The sequence below is a fragment of the Eublepharis macularius genome, chromosome 2 (genome assembly GCF_028583425.1).
Source record: "Eublepharis macularius isolate TG4126 chromosome 2, MPM_Emac_v1.0, whole genome shotgun sequence".
NCBI lineage: Eukaryota > Metazoa > Chordata > Lepidosauria > Squamata > Eublepharidae > Eublepharis > Eublepharis macularius.
The window spans coordinates 30,702,034-30,718,985 of record NC_072791.1 but is presented as its reverse complement, the minus strand read 5'-3'; the positions used below and the strand labels follow the sequence as shown (position 1 = coordinate 30,718,985).

The following is a 16,952-nucleotide window of genomic DNA, read 5'->3' as shown; positions in this document are numbered from 1 at the left end:
AAACACCAGCCACTTTGCCCCTGATGGGAGGGGGATCCCCCATCAGCTGAAAAAAGCTGCCAGCGTTTGAAAGCAGCAACACTGTTCTTGTGCAGCAAACACCCCCACCCCACTACTTTCAAACACCCCCACTTTTTTCAGCTGAGGGGTTTGAAAGCAGCTTATTTCTGCTTTTTTCTGAGGGGTTTGAAAGCAGCTTCTGAGGGGTTTGAAAGCAGCTTTTTTCTGCTGAAAAAAGCTCTTCCAAACTCCTTAGCATTCAAGAATAGTGTTGCTGCTTTTGAATGCTGGTAGCTTTTTTCAGCAAATGGGAGCTGTTTTCAAATGCCGGCAACTTTTTACAGCTGTTGGGGGATCCCCCTCTCATTAGCTGAAAAGTGGCTGTCATTTGAAAGCAACATCCAGGCCTCTTTTTTTCACTCAATGGAGGGGGTTCCCTCCTCCCCCTCCCATTGGGTGAAAAAAGCAGCAGGGTGGGAAGTTTGAAACTTTTCTTGCTGGTTGCAAATGCAAACAGAAAAGGGCTGCAGCTGCCCCGAAGTGACAAACCATGAACCAAATGAACCAGTTCGCAAACTGGGCAAATTCATGGTGGTTCGTCACTTTTCATGAACCACAAACCACCATTTTCCCGGTTCATGCTCATCTCTATTCCTGACCTGGATAGCCCAGGTGAGCCGATCTCATCAGATCTCAGAAGCTACGCAGGGTCAGCTTTGGTTAGTAATTGGATGGGAGACCTCCAATGAAAACCTGGGTTGCAGAGACAGACAATGACAAACCATCTCTGTTAGTCTCTTGTCATGAAAACCCAGGAGTCACCTAGGGTCAGCTATGACTTGAGGGCACTCTCCACCACCACAGAATAGACCCTATCCCATTGGGAGCTATTAATCTAACCTTAAGAAGTTGCCTTCAAAGATGTTTTAAAAGTTCCTCAACAACTGAGAGCCACTTTGGTGTACTGGTTAAGAGCAACAGAACTCTAATCTGGAGACCCGAGTCTGATTCCCCACTCCTCCACTTGAAGCCAGCTGGGTGACCTTTGGTCAGTCACAGCTTCTTAGAGCTCTCTCAGCCCCACCCACCTCACAGCGTGATTGTCTTGAGGATTATAATAATAACATACTTTGTATACTGCTCTGAGTGGACATTAAGTTGTCCTGAAGGGCAGTATATTAATCAAATATTACTATTATTAACAGGTCATTTTTTATGAAAACTTTTACAGACAACAGTGAAGAACTGCATTTCATGAAAAGTTGGAATAGCACAGCCTATGCAGAATTAAAGCACATGATGAACTTAAGTCATGGGTTTAATTCTTGCTTATGTTTTCTCCGTTGGGAAGACATGTTCTGCAATTCCCCTCCCCCTATTCAGAATGATGATTTCCAGTGTATTGTGCTAGTTGTCAATTGTTCGTCTTTGTGGCTTCTGTGCGGTCCCACATGGGACTGGGCATGTGTAGGCATATGTGTGCCTGTACAGAAGTCAATGAACAACAGTTACAGGTAAGTGCAACACTGCTTTCCCCCTTCCTTTCTGGCAGTCCAATTATTGCATCTGTTATCACACTGGCAGAAATTTGGGGGTGGGGGTGGGGGTGGAGGAATCTCTTCCCATATAACCTTGTTAGTGCCCCAGCAGCAAGGTCCTGGACCCTCAATCCTCAAGAGTCCACTTTTCATCTTCCCAGAATGTGCGCACTGTTGTGAGAACATCTGAGGTAAGTACCAAGAGGGCAGTGGCCTATCTGCTCTCCATTGTGAGAACAAAAACAACAGTCAAAGCTGTTACTGAAGTCTGTAATGGTTAGGTAACAACACCGTTACAGAGGAATGGAGTTGCCAAGTTCTGTTCATGTGCCTTTTGAAAGTGCCGCAACAGAAGAACTGCAGACTCAGCATGCCATTTCCGTACTGCATTCTGTGAGAAATTCTGGAAAAGTACAGGAGCACTGGTAGAAAAAAAAGTTGGCCTTCATTGGAGGAAATCTATTTGGTCACTCCTGCTATTATTTATTTAATACATTTATAAGCCATCATTCTGTCAAGGCATCCAAGACAGTTTACCAATTAAAATTTGGCAAAGAAAAACAAAGTAATAAAAGTCTCAGGATATTGGCTGTCTTCTTAGGATCTATGAAGAGTGAGAATCCTGCCTTCTTTTTAGGGCTCACAGGTCTTGAAGATAACCCCAGGGAAGGCAGGAGAGGGGCTGCCCCAGCAGCTTTATCTCAGGCCCTTGGTTCATTCAAGAGCCAATGACTGTTGTGAAACTCTAATAGCAATATTGCACTATGTTAATTGTTGAAAGTTACTGTATTTTTGGAAAATTAAAAAAGCTGATGACAAAAGCTCCTTTGCCTGGGCTTGCCTTCTCTTGCCTTCCCTTCAGGGCACAGATCAATTCTTGCCAAATGCCAACCAACTATAAATCTGAAAACACTGTGCCAGATTACAACCTGGAGAGTCCTTCCCTCTCTTATTCTTGGCTGACTAGATAGATGAAGCAGCCATGGTTTCCCCAACCTATTTCTCCACCTTGTTTCATCTGGGTTCTCCCCATTGGTGCCCTCTAAGGCAGCTTTGACTTCTCTGCACATGAAAAATGTCTTTGGCTCTCTGCATGTTGAACTGTTGCCTGGTTTCTGTGGGGAGATGCGAGACATGAAGGTGGTAATAAGTAATAGGTGGCAGCTGCAATACATAGTACATCTGATTAAGCCCTCATTAGGAAGGGTGAAAAATGGTGCCACCCCCTGCCCAGATGCTCTTCAATTCTTTACAACAGTTCTATGTTTCAGCCTTGCTTTCCGCTCTACAATTAACAGTCCTACTGGGGTGAACATTGAGAGGTTCAGCTGTTTGGGCAATGGCTCAATGGTAGAGCATCTGCTTGGCATGCAGAAGGTCCAGGGTTCAATCCCTGGCATCTGCAGTAAAAAGGATCAGGTAGATTAGTGACCTAAGACCCCAGAGAGCCACTGCCAGTCTGAGTAGACCGTACTAGCTGTGAAAGATCAACGGTCCACTGGGCAGTTTCATGTGTTCATGAGGTAGCCGTCAAGATAATATCCATCCACTCTATGAACTAGCATTGCCCCTCTAGCTCCATCCACACACAGACAATTCCCTGTTGCACATGTTTTGCTGCTGTAAATGCAGAGGCATTTGCAGCAATTATGGAAGGTCCACGGAGGAGTCTGTTAGAATTGACTTTTCTCCTACTATAGCCTCTTAATGTTGTTCCCTACCAGCATTTTCAAGCTGGCAGGAGAAAAACTGGGCTGGGCAGGGGGCTGCCAGTGCACAACCTCACTTCCAGGAAAAACCAGAAGTGACATCATAGAGTCAAGGATGACATTCTAGGAACCACTCACTTTTTTTCAAGATATCAGGTGAAATGGGAAGTCTGGTCTAATTTAATGATAGTATACAGAAGCTCGATAGTGTTTAGATCAGATTAATTAACAGGCAGCATAATAGTTAAATTATTGAAATGTGAAATGAAAGTAAGTAAATAGTACGCTTGCTTACTGTTGATTGTTTAGTGTGCATACAGTAAAATAGGTGTGCACATGAAGTTTTCGTGTGTCTGAAGGCCAGATTGGATGAGACGTTGGAGATCTGCTATACGATCTCCCTTACCTTTTCATTTAGAATCGATGTGTGTATGTGTGAGCTGGATCAGGAGGGAGTTTTAATACAACAATCTGGTGCCTTTTGCCTTCTGTATATACAACTCAACTCCAGTGTCTATTTCACTATCCAGAATTCACTATCTGACACTATCCAGTGTCAGATAGTTTTTGGCATGTCAAAGGAAAGGATCATAGGCGGGAAACACCTTTCTGGACAACACAAGCTAACAGGGCAATAAAGTAGAAGATCTGAAGATGAACAAATCCTGCTTGGGGCTCAGTGACATTCTTTGTTCTTGTAATATCTTCATAAATCCTTTTTATTGCTTCAGAACAAATACATCTTTGGATTTCCAAAACAGTGCTTTCCAGCTTTAAATGAATTGTTAGAAGCCCATCGAACAGATGCTTTGGTACCTCAGAATTCCGTAGGGTTGGCAACTCTACCCACAAACAGCAAGGCCTTTGTGAACTCTTCATAGATCATAAAAATGAATGGCCGATTCACATGGATGATGTGAGGCATCGAATAGGCTATGATATCTGATCCCGTGGCAGCTGCAGCTTCGGTTCCTGCCTCATCTACTTCAACACATGCTCTTTGGAGGACCTGAGAAGTTTGAACATGTATGAGGATTCATAGCAATGGGACTGCATTTCTGGTCAAGGATTTCATGTGGTAACATATACTGTCAGCAATTTCTAAGGAAATTCATAGAGATTGGGGTTGGAGCCTGGGGAGGGTGGGATTTGGGGAGGGGAGAGAACACAATGTGGTGTAAGACCAAAGTGTCTGCCCTTGGAAGCAGCCATTTTCTCCAGGGAAACTGATCTCTGTAGTCTCGAGATTGGTTGTAATTCTGAGAGATCGCCAGGCCCCCACCTGAAGGATTGCAACCTGGCAATTTCTGAAACAATTGGCAAGCCCCAGCAGATGTGATGACAGAAGTCAGCGGTATGTTAATTGTGAGCATCTGACTTCTCTGCTCCCAAATGGGTGGTCAGAATTATCTAGAGCTGAGAGTGCCAGCTGTCAGTATAAGAGACTGTATCATGCTGCTGTACATAATAATCTCCAGAATGGGGCCACTGTACCCGCTATATAGGTTGAAGTAGGACAGGATTTTGTAGTGCTGCACAAGCAATATTTTATTTGTTTGTTTGTTTGTTTTACCCTGCCTTTCTCCCCAGCAGGGACTCAAAGCAGCTTATATTGTTCTCTTTCCTTTCATTACATGCTCCCAACAACAACCCCATAAGGCAGGCTAGGCTGAAAGAGAGCCGCTGGCCCAAGGTTACCAAGTGAGCTCCATGCAAAAGTGAAGATTCAAATCTGGGTCTCCCAGATTTTAGTTGGACAGTCTAACTCAGTGTTTCCCAGCCAGGGTTCCAGGTTGCATGAAAAGTTGTTGAATAAATAAATAAATAAATGAAATACCACGAAAAATTCCAAATATCCCTCAAAACATCGGGGATAAAGGTTATGTAAACTGATGTGGGGTGTGTGTGTGTATGAGAGTGAGATGTACAAATACATTAATATATTAGTAATTGAACTGTGGTCCCTGCAACCAACTTTTCTGACCCGGCCTGCAAACATTTTCATAGGTAGGGGTTCCTTGGGATTAGAAAAATTAAGTTAGGGGTTCCTTCATGGAAAAAGAAGGTTGGGAAACACTGCTCTAACCACTGCTGGAGTAAGCAGTGTCTTGTATACAAAGAAGAAAAGGAGAATATCCTGCAGGGAGCAGCAAGCTCTAGGTATACAGGGCTGTAGGGAGGGTACCTTCTTCAAAAGGGGCTTTTCCTTGTCTGTCTGCTGAATGCTATTCTTAGGCCTTTCTTCTACAACTCTGGATAGGCTTACCAGTTACCTGCCAGTGGGAGGCAATCTCCCAGGCATTTGCCCCATTGCTTGCCAATCGCTGGCGATCTGCCCCCTGTCAATCCCCCCCCCACCAGCAGGCAATCGGGAAAAGTGCGCATTGGGCAAGCACCCGGCAGGGTGCGACATCACTTCCAGGAAGTGATGTTATTGCGCCGGCCAGGGGCATGCTCTTGTACTTCACTGGGGCCAATTTTGACCCCAAACAGGTCAGAATTAACCTCATGCAAAGTGCGGGAGCATGTCCATGGCTGGTGCGATGATGTCACATCCCAGAAGTGATATCATTGCACCTCTATCCTTACAAAATCTGTCTTTTGATGTTGCCTGTAACAGAGAAAAGGACAACACCTTAGCAGATTTCCTCTTAAGGTGTCACAATGACGCTGAGTAAAGCTGTGTATGCTGGTTAAGAGCCAAGCTACAAGTGATGCCTTACACAGATTGGACACTTGTCAGCTTCCCTCAAGTTTTGATGGGAAATGTAGGCATCCCATCAAAGACCCACCATGGATGTGAGGGCCACAGAGCTCTGGTCATGAAAATGTAGCAGATCCAGAATAATGAAAACAGTGGTGCAGGCGTGATGACCAAAACTGCCAAAGTCATCATTCCTGCTGATGACTTTGGCAGTTTTTGTTCAATTGTTGATTTTGTTCAGTTGTTGATTTTATGTTTTTGTGATTTTAATGTATGTTTTAATGTTGGTAGCCACCCTGAGCCCATTTGTGTGGAGGACAGGGTATAAATCAAATCAAATCAATAAATAAACAAACAATCACTATGCTACGCTGCTCTCTATCATGTCCTCAGCTATGATTTTGATTTGTACTGGAGCATTTGGAATCTAGTATGTATCAGTGAAAAACGCAACATTTCTGCAATAAATAATATTTACCTGTGACACTTTTACATATGTCTGATCTGTGAGTGGGCTCAAGTCCGCTTTGTTAGAGAAAAGATCTTTAATTCCCAGATCTTGAAGCAATTGATGCATGTTGTATTTTTGGTCTAGTTTGAACTTTGGAAAGTAAATATCCGTTTTTCTGTAACACAAACAATAGGCAAGAATTGAATGAATATTATGTACTAAAACATTTGTTGTGCATGTGCACCATGATAGTTTGGAAACTGTGCACAAATGAACATTACCAACAAGGGATTTGGTATATTATCCTGTATTGATATTTTCCTGATAGTAAAAAACTTTGATCTAGAAGCTGAATTGGGTCTGGAGAAGAATGGGCCTTGGTATAAAATGTACCCCATGCCTGGGAATCTCTGGCCTTCCCATACCATTGTTTGTATTAGGGAGTAGTCTAGTCTTTGTGAAGATACCATTGTATGGACTGAAGCTCTAAATGGTACCATGCAAAATGGAAGGATACTGGAAATAGGGTTGCCAGGTGTTCAGTTTTCATCTGGACAATCTGGAATTTTCTTGGACTGTCTGGGGAAATGGAAGGGAAATACCAGACATAAATTTTCAGTATTTTTGTGCTTGGGTTGGAATGGTTGGCGAAGGCTGCTGCTGCAGCACCTGAGTGTACACAAGCTGGCCAGCAGTACCAGCAGACCCTCACTGAGGAAAGTAGCCCTCCCTGTCTCCTCCCCCCCTTACCCCCTGTGCTTCCAGCACAAGCCAACGAATCAGCTGGAGGCTGCCAATACCGGGCTCCCTGAAGTAGCCCTCATGGCAGGGTGGAGCTGCGGGAGGCCCAGCCAGCTCAGGTGCCCTCTCACTTCTTCTCACCTCTTCCCAGGCCAGGCCTGCCATCTGCTGGCCCCCTCAGAGCCATGCCGTCACAACACGGAGACAAGCCTTGGCAGAGGCTGGCCAGCACTCATCTTACAGTCTCCTGTCTCCAGCAGTGCAATGAGACCGGAGGCCATGGGGAGGCAATGGGATACTCCACTGCCCCACAACCTGGCCGAGGGCTAATGGCTCCTCCTCCCCACAAGTTTGGTTGGGGAACAGTGGTCGTGAGCCGCAACACATCTCTGGAGGGTATTTTGCTTCCCCTGGCGAAGGACGAAGGGACCCACCATGGATGTGAAGGCCACAGAGCTCTGGTCACCAGGCACACTGGGGCCGCTAGTGGCCATCTGCATGAGTGAGTCAGGTCCACCAGGCAGTAGGGAGAAAGGCCTGGGTGAAGTAGCTGGAGAAATTTGTTCTCTCACACACAGTACGACTGTAAGGCTTGAGGGACAAGCGATGGAGGAAGTTGTTGTTAATATTAATAAATTATAATATTAATAACAACAACAAGTTGAGAGAGAGAGAGAGAGCACAAGCCCATGACTGTGGGAGCAATTCTAAGCACATCTACTCTGAAATAAACCCCACTGGGCTTACTACCAGGGAAGTGTTGTGGGAGCAATCCTAAGCATGTCTGCTCTTCCATTCCAGAAGTAATGTCATCGCTCCAGGGCCGGGAGAGTGCTTGTGAAGAACTTCCTCTAGTGAGTAGGGGTGGTGGGGAATTGTGTCCAGTACTTTTTTCTGACATCATCTGGCAACCGTAACTGAAACCATGAGAGAGCTAGCTCCCTCAATTGCCCCTCAATATCACTGGCCCCTGAAATTGATCCTAGTGTTAGGAAAAGGGTTCTCTTGTTCCCAAAACCTGATAAAACCTGAAGAAGAAGCAGATTGCTGAAGCGAAGGGGTATGGATTGAAGGAAGGAAGGAAGGAAGGAAGGAAGAGGCTTATCTTTGAGAAAGAGGTGGCAAAGTTTCAGCTTCTAACCTGCTATGCCCCTTTCCCTCCTTAAGTGCCTTGTTGCTTCCTCCCCCTTCCTATCCCCAGCAACACCTTTAACCCACCATTTTGGTTTGTATCAAAACATTTGGAATCTAGTATCTAAGCAATGAAAAACATGCTCTCAATGGTACCTGGTTCTCATGCTTCTAAGCCAAGACTCCACAAGGGCAGCCGATAAGTGATCTTCCAGGGAAATGAAATCTCCTTCCCGAGGCATGGCAATCAGCATGTGCGCACATCCCTCTGTATGGGAATCTTTAGCACAACACAGTGCAAATCTTATCAAAAGTAGAGGCAATGCTTATTGTCTTGAACATCCATGGGCACTTGGACAGTATTGTAATTGTCTACATAGAAGGTTTCTAGTTCTGTGAACGTAGTAGAAAATGGGTGCAGCCATTTGCCTGAGGATATACAGAAATGAAATCGCTTATTGCATTGTACTGAAGGTTATTCATATTGACTGACAAATATGTTACGCACAACCCAGCTAAAGCTAAGATTTAAAGCTAATAAAGGAGTCTTCACCCATTTATTACAATGTAAACATGTGCTTAGCACTCCCAGTGAAATTAATGGGGCTTAACTTTGGCTGGATAGCATAAAAAAAGGAAAGGATGTGAAATCCTCTGCCCCCAATTCAATAAACTTTGAAATGTGTGCGCTGTGCTTCAGGTTTCTGCCCCAGTCTTAGGGGTTGCCAACTCCAGGTTGGGAAATTTCTGGGGATTTGGGGGCAGTGCCAGGGAGGGTGGCATTTGGGGGAGCAGAGGGAGATCAGCAGGGATGTTATCCTGAACAGCCCACCCTCCAAAGCTGCCCTTTTCTCCATGGTAACTGATCTCTAGCCTGGAGATTCTAATTTGCAGTTCCAGGAGATCTGCAGGCTCCACCTGGAAGTTGGCAACCCTAATGTCCTGTCCAGTTGCTGGATTGCAACCCTGTTAGAAAAGCAGTCGTCAATCATAATGACAGTGTGCTTAATTGTGCCAATTACAGCATAATCCTATACAGACTGAAATCAATGAGTTTAGAGTAGAACAACGTTGCACGGGGTTACACTATTAGTTGTCCAGTGGGGAGGATCTAAATCCAGATTCCCCTTACACATTGCCTCTCAAAGAGAAGACCAGCTCTGCTGCTGATTTTCTGCATCTCCGTACTTCATGGAGCAGCCTCTGCAGAAAACCCCCAGCAATATTTTTGAGGCCACTGTTCTGGTTTACATTAGAATATTTGGAACTGAGCATCTTATCTGTTGTGTGTACACAACACTCTCACGCCAGAGACGCACACTTTTCAAAACAAGGCTAGTTGTGTATCCGTTCCCCATAGAATCACAACTATGCTAGGTGCTCTGCTTTTTGGCAGACCAGAAAAATCTATGCTGTTAGATGGGGATAGTGATCTAAATCTGCACGAAAAATGCTCTTTGATGTCCCTAACTTGGATTTAGCACAAGCACAGAATCTCATTTTACATTAGGAGTCAATTTAGAACTCTTGGAGGAAAAAAGCATTTTTATCATTCTTCAATGATGTGCCTAATTGCTGACTCATTTCCAAATCAAATTGGAGGGAGCTCACCCCATGATGAGTAGCTCCTATATTAACAGTGCAGAGTTACTGAAGTTTCTGATCATGGATTTAGGCTGGAGTTATCCTTTCGTGCATGTTGGATAAAGCAGGAAAACCCAGTTGCAAACAATTGCTCAACTGTGTGGAAAGTGCATTATTCAATACTTGTGAAAGCAGATTGCACTGGAGTGTGGCTCAGGCAGAAGATGATTCACTAGAGAGCAAGAGGTGACAAGACAATCAAAGTATAGCAGTTTGCAAAGTATGTGCTCCTCCCATTGTTGGTTCTGGTCATACAGATTTTCTGTTTGACCAGAAATTACAGGAGAAGCAAGGTGCAACATTTCTGTCTTCATGGCTGTACCAAAAAATCATCAAGTCAGAAACAATTATCACTTTCCAGTTGAATCAACACCATTTCCCTCATGTGGCTCTCTCTCTCTCTCTCTCTCTTTTTGGGCACCACCATCCAATATCTCCCAGGCTTGCTTATTAAAGGCTGCCATACTGCGCACTGCTAGGCTGCTTAGATCTCATCTGATCTCTGCAATGTCTCTCTGTGCTGTGCTGCAGCCACGCTTCCTTTTCCTGAGCACATTTTAACTGCAACTCGACAGTTAGTGAAGGAGTGAAAAATCAGAACCAGAGCTAAAAATATAGAAGATAAATTAGAGGAGATTTAATTGCAATATCTTTGGGTTGCCATGGAGCCTTTTAAAAATATTTCTGACAAGCAAAAGACCAACCCCTGGAAATGCTTCTTTCTACTCCTTTAGGCAGGTTTAGCTGGTATATAAAGTTCAACAATGGCATGGAGCCCCCGATTCCATGGGTGGGGGGAGGAGCTATGGGCTGTCTGTATTTTTTTCATTCTGCAAGCTTGTGCCTTCAGGCAGAATGTAAATGGGCCAGCATGTATATTTTGCTGGATTCAAGTTCATGTAAAAATGATCCCAGTGTAATGTTTTAACATATTTTCTTCGTAGGCTGATTCCACACACGTTGGATAATGCACTTTCAATGCACTTTAGCAATCGTTTAGAAGTGGATTTTTGTTTCACACACGAAAAATTCAGTTCCAAATGATCTCTAAGGAGGATTGGAAGTGCATTATCCAACGTGTGCAGAATCAGCCTTAGTCTCCTCTCTTAGATATATAGGTTTTATTCTTCTTTTTCTCAAAGGATCCCTGGGAATTGTCGTTCTATGTGTGAGAACAGAGACTGGGGATCTTTTGCAAGAAATCTTAGTAACTGCACCTAGGGTTGCCAGGTGTCTGGTATTCACCCCAACAGTCCAGTATTTTTGAGGACTGTCCAGGGAAAATGTTCTCCAAATACCAGACACCTGGCCAGTCTGCCCACAGAGCCTCCTGTGGGGACACAGTGCTGCCTGAGAGTGGCCAACCAGCCCAGATGCCTGGCTTCCTGACATCATCGTGCTGGAGCAGGAGCATGTGCAAGCTCTGCATGCATGTAAATTTTTTTTTAAAAATGTAAGTCCTCCCTTCTCCCCCTCCTGCACCTCCCCAGGATCCGATATTGTTCCAGACGTCATCTTGGAATCCTACCTGCACCATAGCCCAATTTTTTTTTTTGGCAACTGGGGTGGGTGGGAAATTGGTATATGTTTATCAATATGGTGTACAAGCTGTTATACAAATAGTATACATTTATCAATAAAAATTTGAAGACCAAAAAGCAGTAATTAAGGTATAATCATTCTTCCTCTTTTCTGGCCCATTATTTTACTTAGCCCTGTTCTGAAATCAAATGCACCACTAATATGACCAAGCCACCTTGAATCATGCCATGGACTACATGAGAGGACCAACCCACCAATCGAAGTCCAGTTTCTAGGGCAAAAGATCCTTCCTTGAGACCAACTGACTGTTTCTGGGCACTATTGAGATTGGAAGAATGGGGAAGGACAGATCTGGCCCATGGAATCCATTGCACTGGGATTAGGGTTGCCAGATCCCCCAGTGGGGTACTCACCTTCCGTGAGCACCCTTTGTCTGCATGCTTGTAATTTATTTGTTGTAATTTATATATGATTGTAACCCGCCCTGAGCCTGCTTGCAGGGAGGGAGGGCTAAAAATCCAATCAATCAATCAATCAATCAATCGATCAATCAATCAATCAACCAATCAATCAATCAATCAATGCTCCCATGCTCCCCAGTTGTGCCACAAAATGACATCCTCTGGTGTGTTGGGGGGAGCTGTGGGATGCCCAATTGATTAAAAAACAACCATTTGAAGGCAATTTTTAATGAATTGGGCTTCAGCATGACCCGCAGTTTCCCTGTTGTGCCATAAAATGACATCACTTCTCCCCCCATTCCTTCCCCAGGTGAGTGGGCCAGGGGGCAGCATGTGAGGGGCAGGGGGCAGGCCCTGTGTTTCATCAAGACATAGAATCTGACAAAGGGAGCTCTAACTCCCAAAAGCTTATTCCCTGAAAATCTTGTTGGTGTTTAAGGCGGCACCGGATTCAAAGCTTGCTAATTTACAAAATGTCAGGGAGTTAGGTTTGCATAACTTTTCAGCATTCCAGGCAGAGGATCTGTTTAAGCCTTTTAAAATGAACACACTGTCTTATTTTCTTCAATACATACACACAGGTCACTTTCAGTCATGCAGCGAAGTTCCTTGTGCTGCTGCAACATGTGTAGGTACCTGCTGCCGCCAAAGCAACATCATTAAAGATTTGCACATCCAATCAAATCTCCAATGGCCAGTCAAAAGCTCTGATGGACCAAAGCGCTACCTGGCCCTGCCCACTTTCTAAAAATGTTGGGGACCCTGAACTAGAAGATCCAGGGTGAAATCTGCCCATTCGATTGCAAAAATTGGGCCTTAGAGTACCAAACGTGGAAAAAATAAAAATGTGTAGAAAGACTAGAAGCCTGTATCATTGAGACAGTTGGGGTATGGGGAGCAGTAAGGGGACTTGCCTGCAACTCTCCACCCCCTCCTCAAAGAATCCCTGTTATAAAACTGTTAACTCTGATGCCCTAGTCTCTCTCTCCCAGGGTGGTATAAGATGTTACCTTTAAAATGAATGTAATCCACCAGAACGATTTTAGCTTGCTGATCTAATTTATCAAACAATGTGGGGATTTTCCCTCTGGTCTTTAGTTTAATGTGCTGGTTGATGATGTTTTTAGCTAAAGTAGAGTTATGGAAATCAACCTTCAGGAATTCCATGTCAAAGTATTGCTTTGACATGTTATGGAAGATGTCGTTTATCCCGAAGTCTTTCTGGATGAAAGAGGTGGTTTCATGCAAAAGCGTGAATTCCTTGTTCTTGGTGATATTGCTTTTCAGCTGGCGGAAAAAAGCTGGGAGCCGATTTCCTTCAATATCCAACTCATGGAGGTTTAGAGCTTTAACAATTTGATTGTGCGTTTCCCCTCTGGAAGCCTGCGTAAAAACTGCCAAAATGAATGACAGTGACAAAGGAGAGATAAACATATTGTTGTCATGTGTCAGAGATATTTTCCGATAAAGATCAAATCCAAAATCGGCATTCCTCTCAGTGAAGTTGTGCATTGAAAAGGCTGGTGTGGATTCTTCTTCACCAGCTGGATCTGATACGTTTTGATGTGGATATTGTTTATCAGAGTCATTGAAAGGCCAAGAATTGTGTAAGAAACTCTGCTGTTCTTGATCTCTTGAAATCCCACCGTCTGCATTGGATAAAAACATTTTGCCACACAGTTCCAATACGATAAGAAAACTCCCAGCTTTCATGCTGGAATCTGGCAATGAACTTCTTTCTGAGGAACAGAGAAAGAATTATATGTCTATGTCTGAAAAGACTTCATTCTTGTCATTGAAAGACTAGAGAGAGGGGATTTGAGGACCCATAAAATGGCCCATTATAATTCCACATATCATTTACTTACCACTTGGGCAGGGGCTGTGGCTCAGTGGAAGAGTCTCTGCTTTGCATGCAGAAGGTCCCAAGTTCAGTCCCTGGCATCTCCAGTTAAAAGGACTAGGCAGTAGGTGATGTGAAAGACCTCACCTGAGTTCCTCGAGAGCCACTGCCAGTCTGAGTAGACAATGCTGACTTTGATAGTCTCATTCAGTAAAAGGCAGCTTTATTTTCTCTCTCTAATCCTCAGAACAACCTATGGAGGTAAGCTAGCAATTTGCCCACAGCCAAACGGAGACCATCATGAACCACTTGCAGATGTTACATCCACATGTAACAAGTACAGCGACACATAGAGTTCAGGACCCTCAATTTCTTCCACATGGATAGAAAAATAATTGATATTCCCATTAGAAATTCTTCACCTTAATAAGGAAAGGAGCACAATGAGACTGGACATTGAGCATGACTGACAGAAAAACATGGGCTGGACGGATCCCATGGAAAAGTCTCCACTGACAGAAGGGACTTCCCCACCTCCCCCCTCTTCCAGCATCCAAAATGTTCCCCCAAGGCTGCTTCTGAGGAACTAGAATGCCCCCCTCCCCAGAAAAGCATGAACTGGCACAACCAGCCTCTTCTTCCACTAGCAAACATTTCCCCCTGGATCCAACCCTCTGCCTCTTGAAATTGGTTGTAACTACAAAACTATCTATTATCTTACCATTTCGGGAAATGTGTGGGAGAATTCGACAAGCATGTATGTCACAGTGTCTGCACTAACAAGAAATCTTTGTGCAAATAAAAGGAAGTGGGCAAGAAAAAGTGCTCTGTTCCTAACTTCCCATTTGGGCCATTTCCACACGGCTTACCTTCCCTCGGAATGACCCGGAACATCGCGCAAAAAAATGCAGAAGATCGCATTTTCTCGTGTGAGATTTGCACGACGTTGCACAACTTCGCGCAAATCTCACGTGAGAAAACGCGATCGTCCGCATTTTTTTGCATGATGTTCCGGGTTGTTCCGAGGGAAGGTAAGCCATGTGGAAATGGCCTTGTGTAGTCTGGTTAACAGTAGTCTTTCCCCACATAATTATATTTCTGTAGTCATTATTATAGAGAAGAATTTTAGAGTAAGAACCGGCTCAGAAACCTTCTTTCCCTTCCCTGCTTTCCCTTCCCTCTATGGTCTCCTGTCCTTCAAATTTAGATTATAAACATTTTAGGAGAAAGGAGGAGCCTTTTTCTTCTGCTTATGAAGCGCTGTAGAACACCGTTAATTGACTGATGGCCCTGTATAAATAACGACATATTTCAAATTCTATTCCCTGGTTCTTGCACTATTTGGGGAATCTGCAACTATGTAGTTGAGGTAACTTCTTTTTAAAATGCTTAGCAAATTTTCTTTGGCTCAGTATAACACAGCTTCATATGAGGTTGGTAGATATATCTAGAATAAAGAAGAACTTGACTGAAGAGGCTTTATCATCTCTGCAGATAACATATGGATAAGTGAAACACTCCTTCCCCAACAAATGTTATTAGGCTAAATACTCAGGCTAATTCCAACTTCCATTTTTTTTTTTACTAAAGAAAAAAATCTGATGATGACTTGCAGGTGTGTGGAACCCTTTGAGAAATTTCCCTACTTTTATTGAATCTCTTTTGATTTCCTGAAAACCCAATGGCACCTTAAAGACTAATATTTATATCTGAAGAAGTGAGCTGTGACTCATGAACGCTCATACCCTACCATAAATTTTGTTAGACTTATATGCAGGGCTTTTTTTCTGGGAAAAGAGGTGGTGGTACTCAGTGGGTTGCCCTCAGAGAAAATGGTCACATGGCTGGTGGCCCCGCCCCCTGATCTCCAGACAGAGGGGAGTTTAGATTGCCCTCCACGCCGCTCTGTTCCACCGCGTTCCTGCTGAAAAAAAGCCCTGCTTATATGGGTTCCTGGGCTCTTGATCTTTTCTACATTTATTTCAATATGAGCTATTGTGAGTCACAGATCACTTCCTCAGCTATGAAAACATTTGACTTTTTTATTCCCAAAACATCTGTCTTCACAGCCTGGAAAACACTACCATTCCTTGAAAAACTAAGGTCTCTTTAAAAAGACATAAATATTGATGTAAGATATAGCTTTTTGCAACACGAAGAGTCAAATATAGAGATCTTTTTTTAAAAAAAAATCTAACTTCCATGAATCTATTAACATTTTCCTAGTATAGTAAAACACATTTACTTTGTTTATACCCTGCCTATCTTCCCAATAGGGGCCCAAAGGGGCTTATATTGTTCTCCTCTCCTCTACTTTATCCTCACAACAATCCTGTGAGGTAGGTTAGGAGAAGAGTGTTTCACTGGCCCAAGATCTCCCAGGAAGCTTCCATGGCAGAATGGGGATTCGAACCTGGGTCCCAAAGATCCCAGTCCAACACTCTAACCACTACACCATACCAGTTCTCATAATAAATAAGAGAAACATTTTTAAATGCTGCAAAAAAACCTCTCCACATTTCAAACACCATCACATGTTAATCAGTGATCTATCGGAATCTATCTTCTTTCAATATATTCTTTAAACTGGATATCTCTTACCAGGAAGGCTTCTTGTCCCTTATGTAGCTGAATCCTGTATACTAAAACTAAATAAGTGACAATGTTACTAACCAAATGAGTGGGAACCTGAGGCAAATATTTGCTGTTCCAAAGTATAGCTCCAGATTGTTGTCTGTTGTAAATTAACTGAACAACAAATAGGAGGATATGAGCTTTTTCAGACAAGATAAATGCTGCAAAAGCCAGATGCCCACAAGGACCACATTACACTGTAGAAGAGAGAGGTCTTTCAAGACATCTAAGGCAAGTACATCTGAAAGATAACTTAAAGTTGAGATTCCTGCCCATGTTCTTTGAATTACTGTATATTTTTGGTTGACACACAGAGCAGATGTATTTTGCAATGGTCATTAACTCATGGCTGGCTCCATTGCACTGATAAAACTACCCAAATGACTACTTAGAAGCAGCGTGTGATCCTCTAAGTCATGCAGCCCAGATTCCTCAAATGATTATGAATAGAACCTTTGGATCATGCACAACCAGGTCCTAAGAATCTTCTGCTATAGACGGGGGAGGGGGCGGAAACGTGGCCTACAAGCTGCCAGTTGGTCACTAGTCCTGAC

General features: G+C 43.6%; 1 protein-coding gene across 1 annotated transcript; it reads right to left on the bottom strand.

The window, feature by feature from the left end:
* Positions 1-1,625: 1,625 nt before the first annotated feature.
* SERPINA10 (serpin family A member 10) lies at positions 1,626-16,423 on the bottom strand. Its single transcript, XM_054972493.1, is given in 6 exon segments — positions 1,626-4,256; positions 6,430-6,577; positions 8,431-8,543; positions 8,546-8,703; positions 12,932-13,660; positions 16,366-16,423. Coding segments are annotated over 5 exon segments (1,314 nt in total). The 5' UTR covers positions 13,635-13,660; positions 16,366-16,423; the 3' UTR covers positions 1,626-4,064.
* Positions 16,424-16,952: the final 529 nt, after the last annotated feature.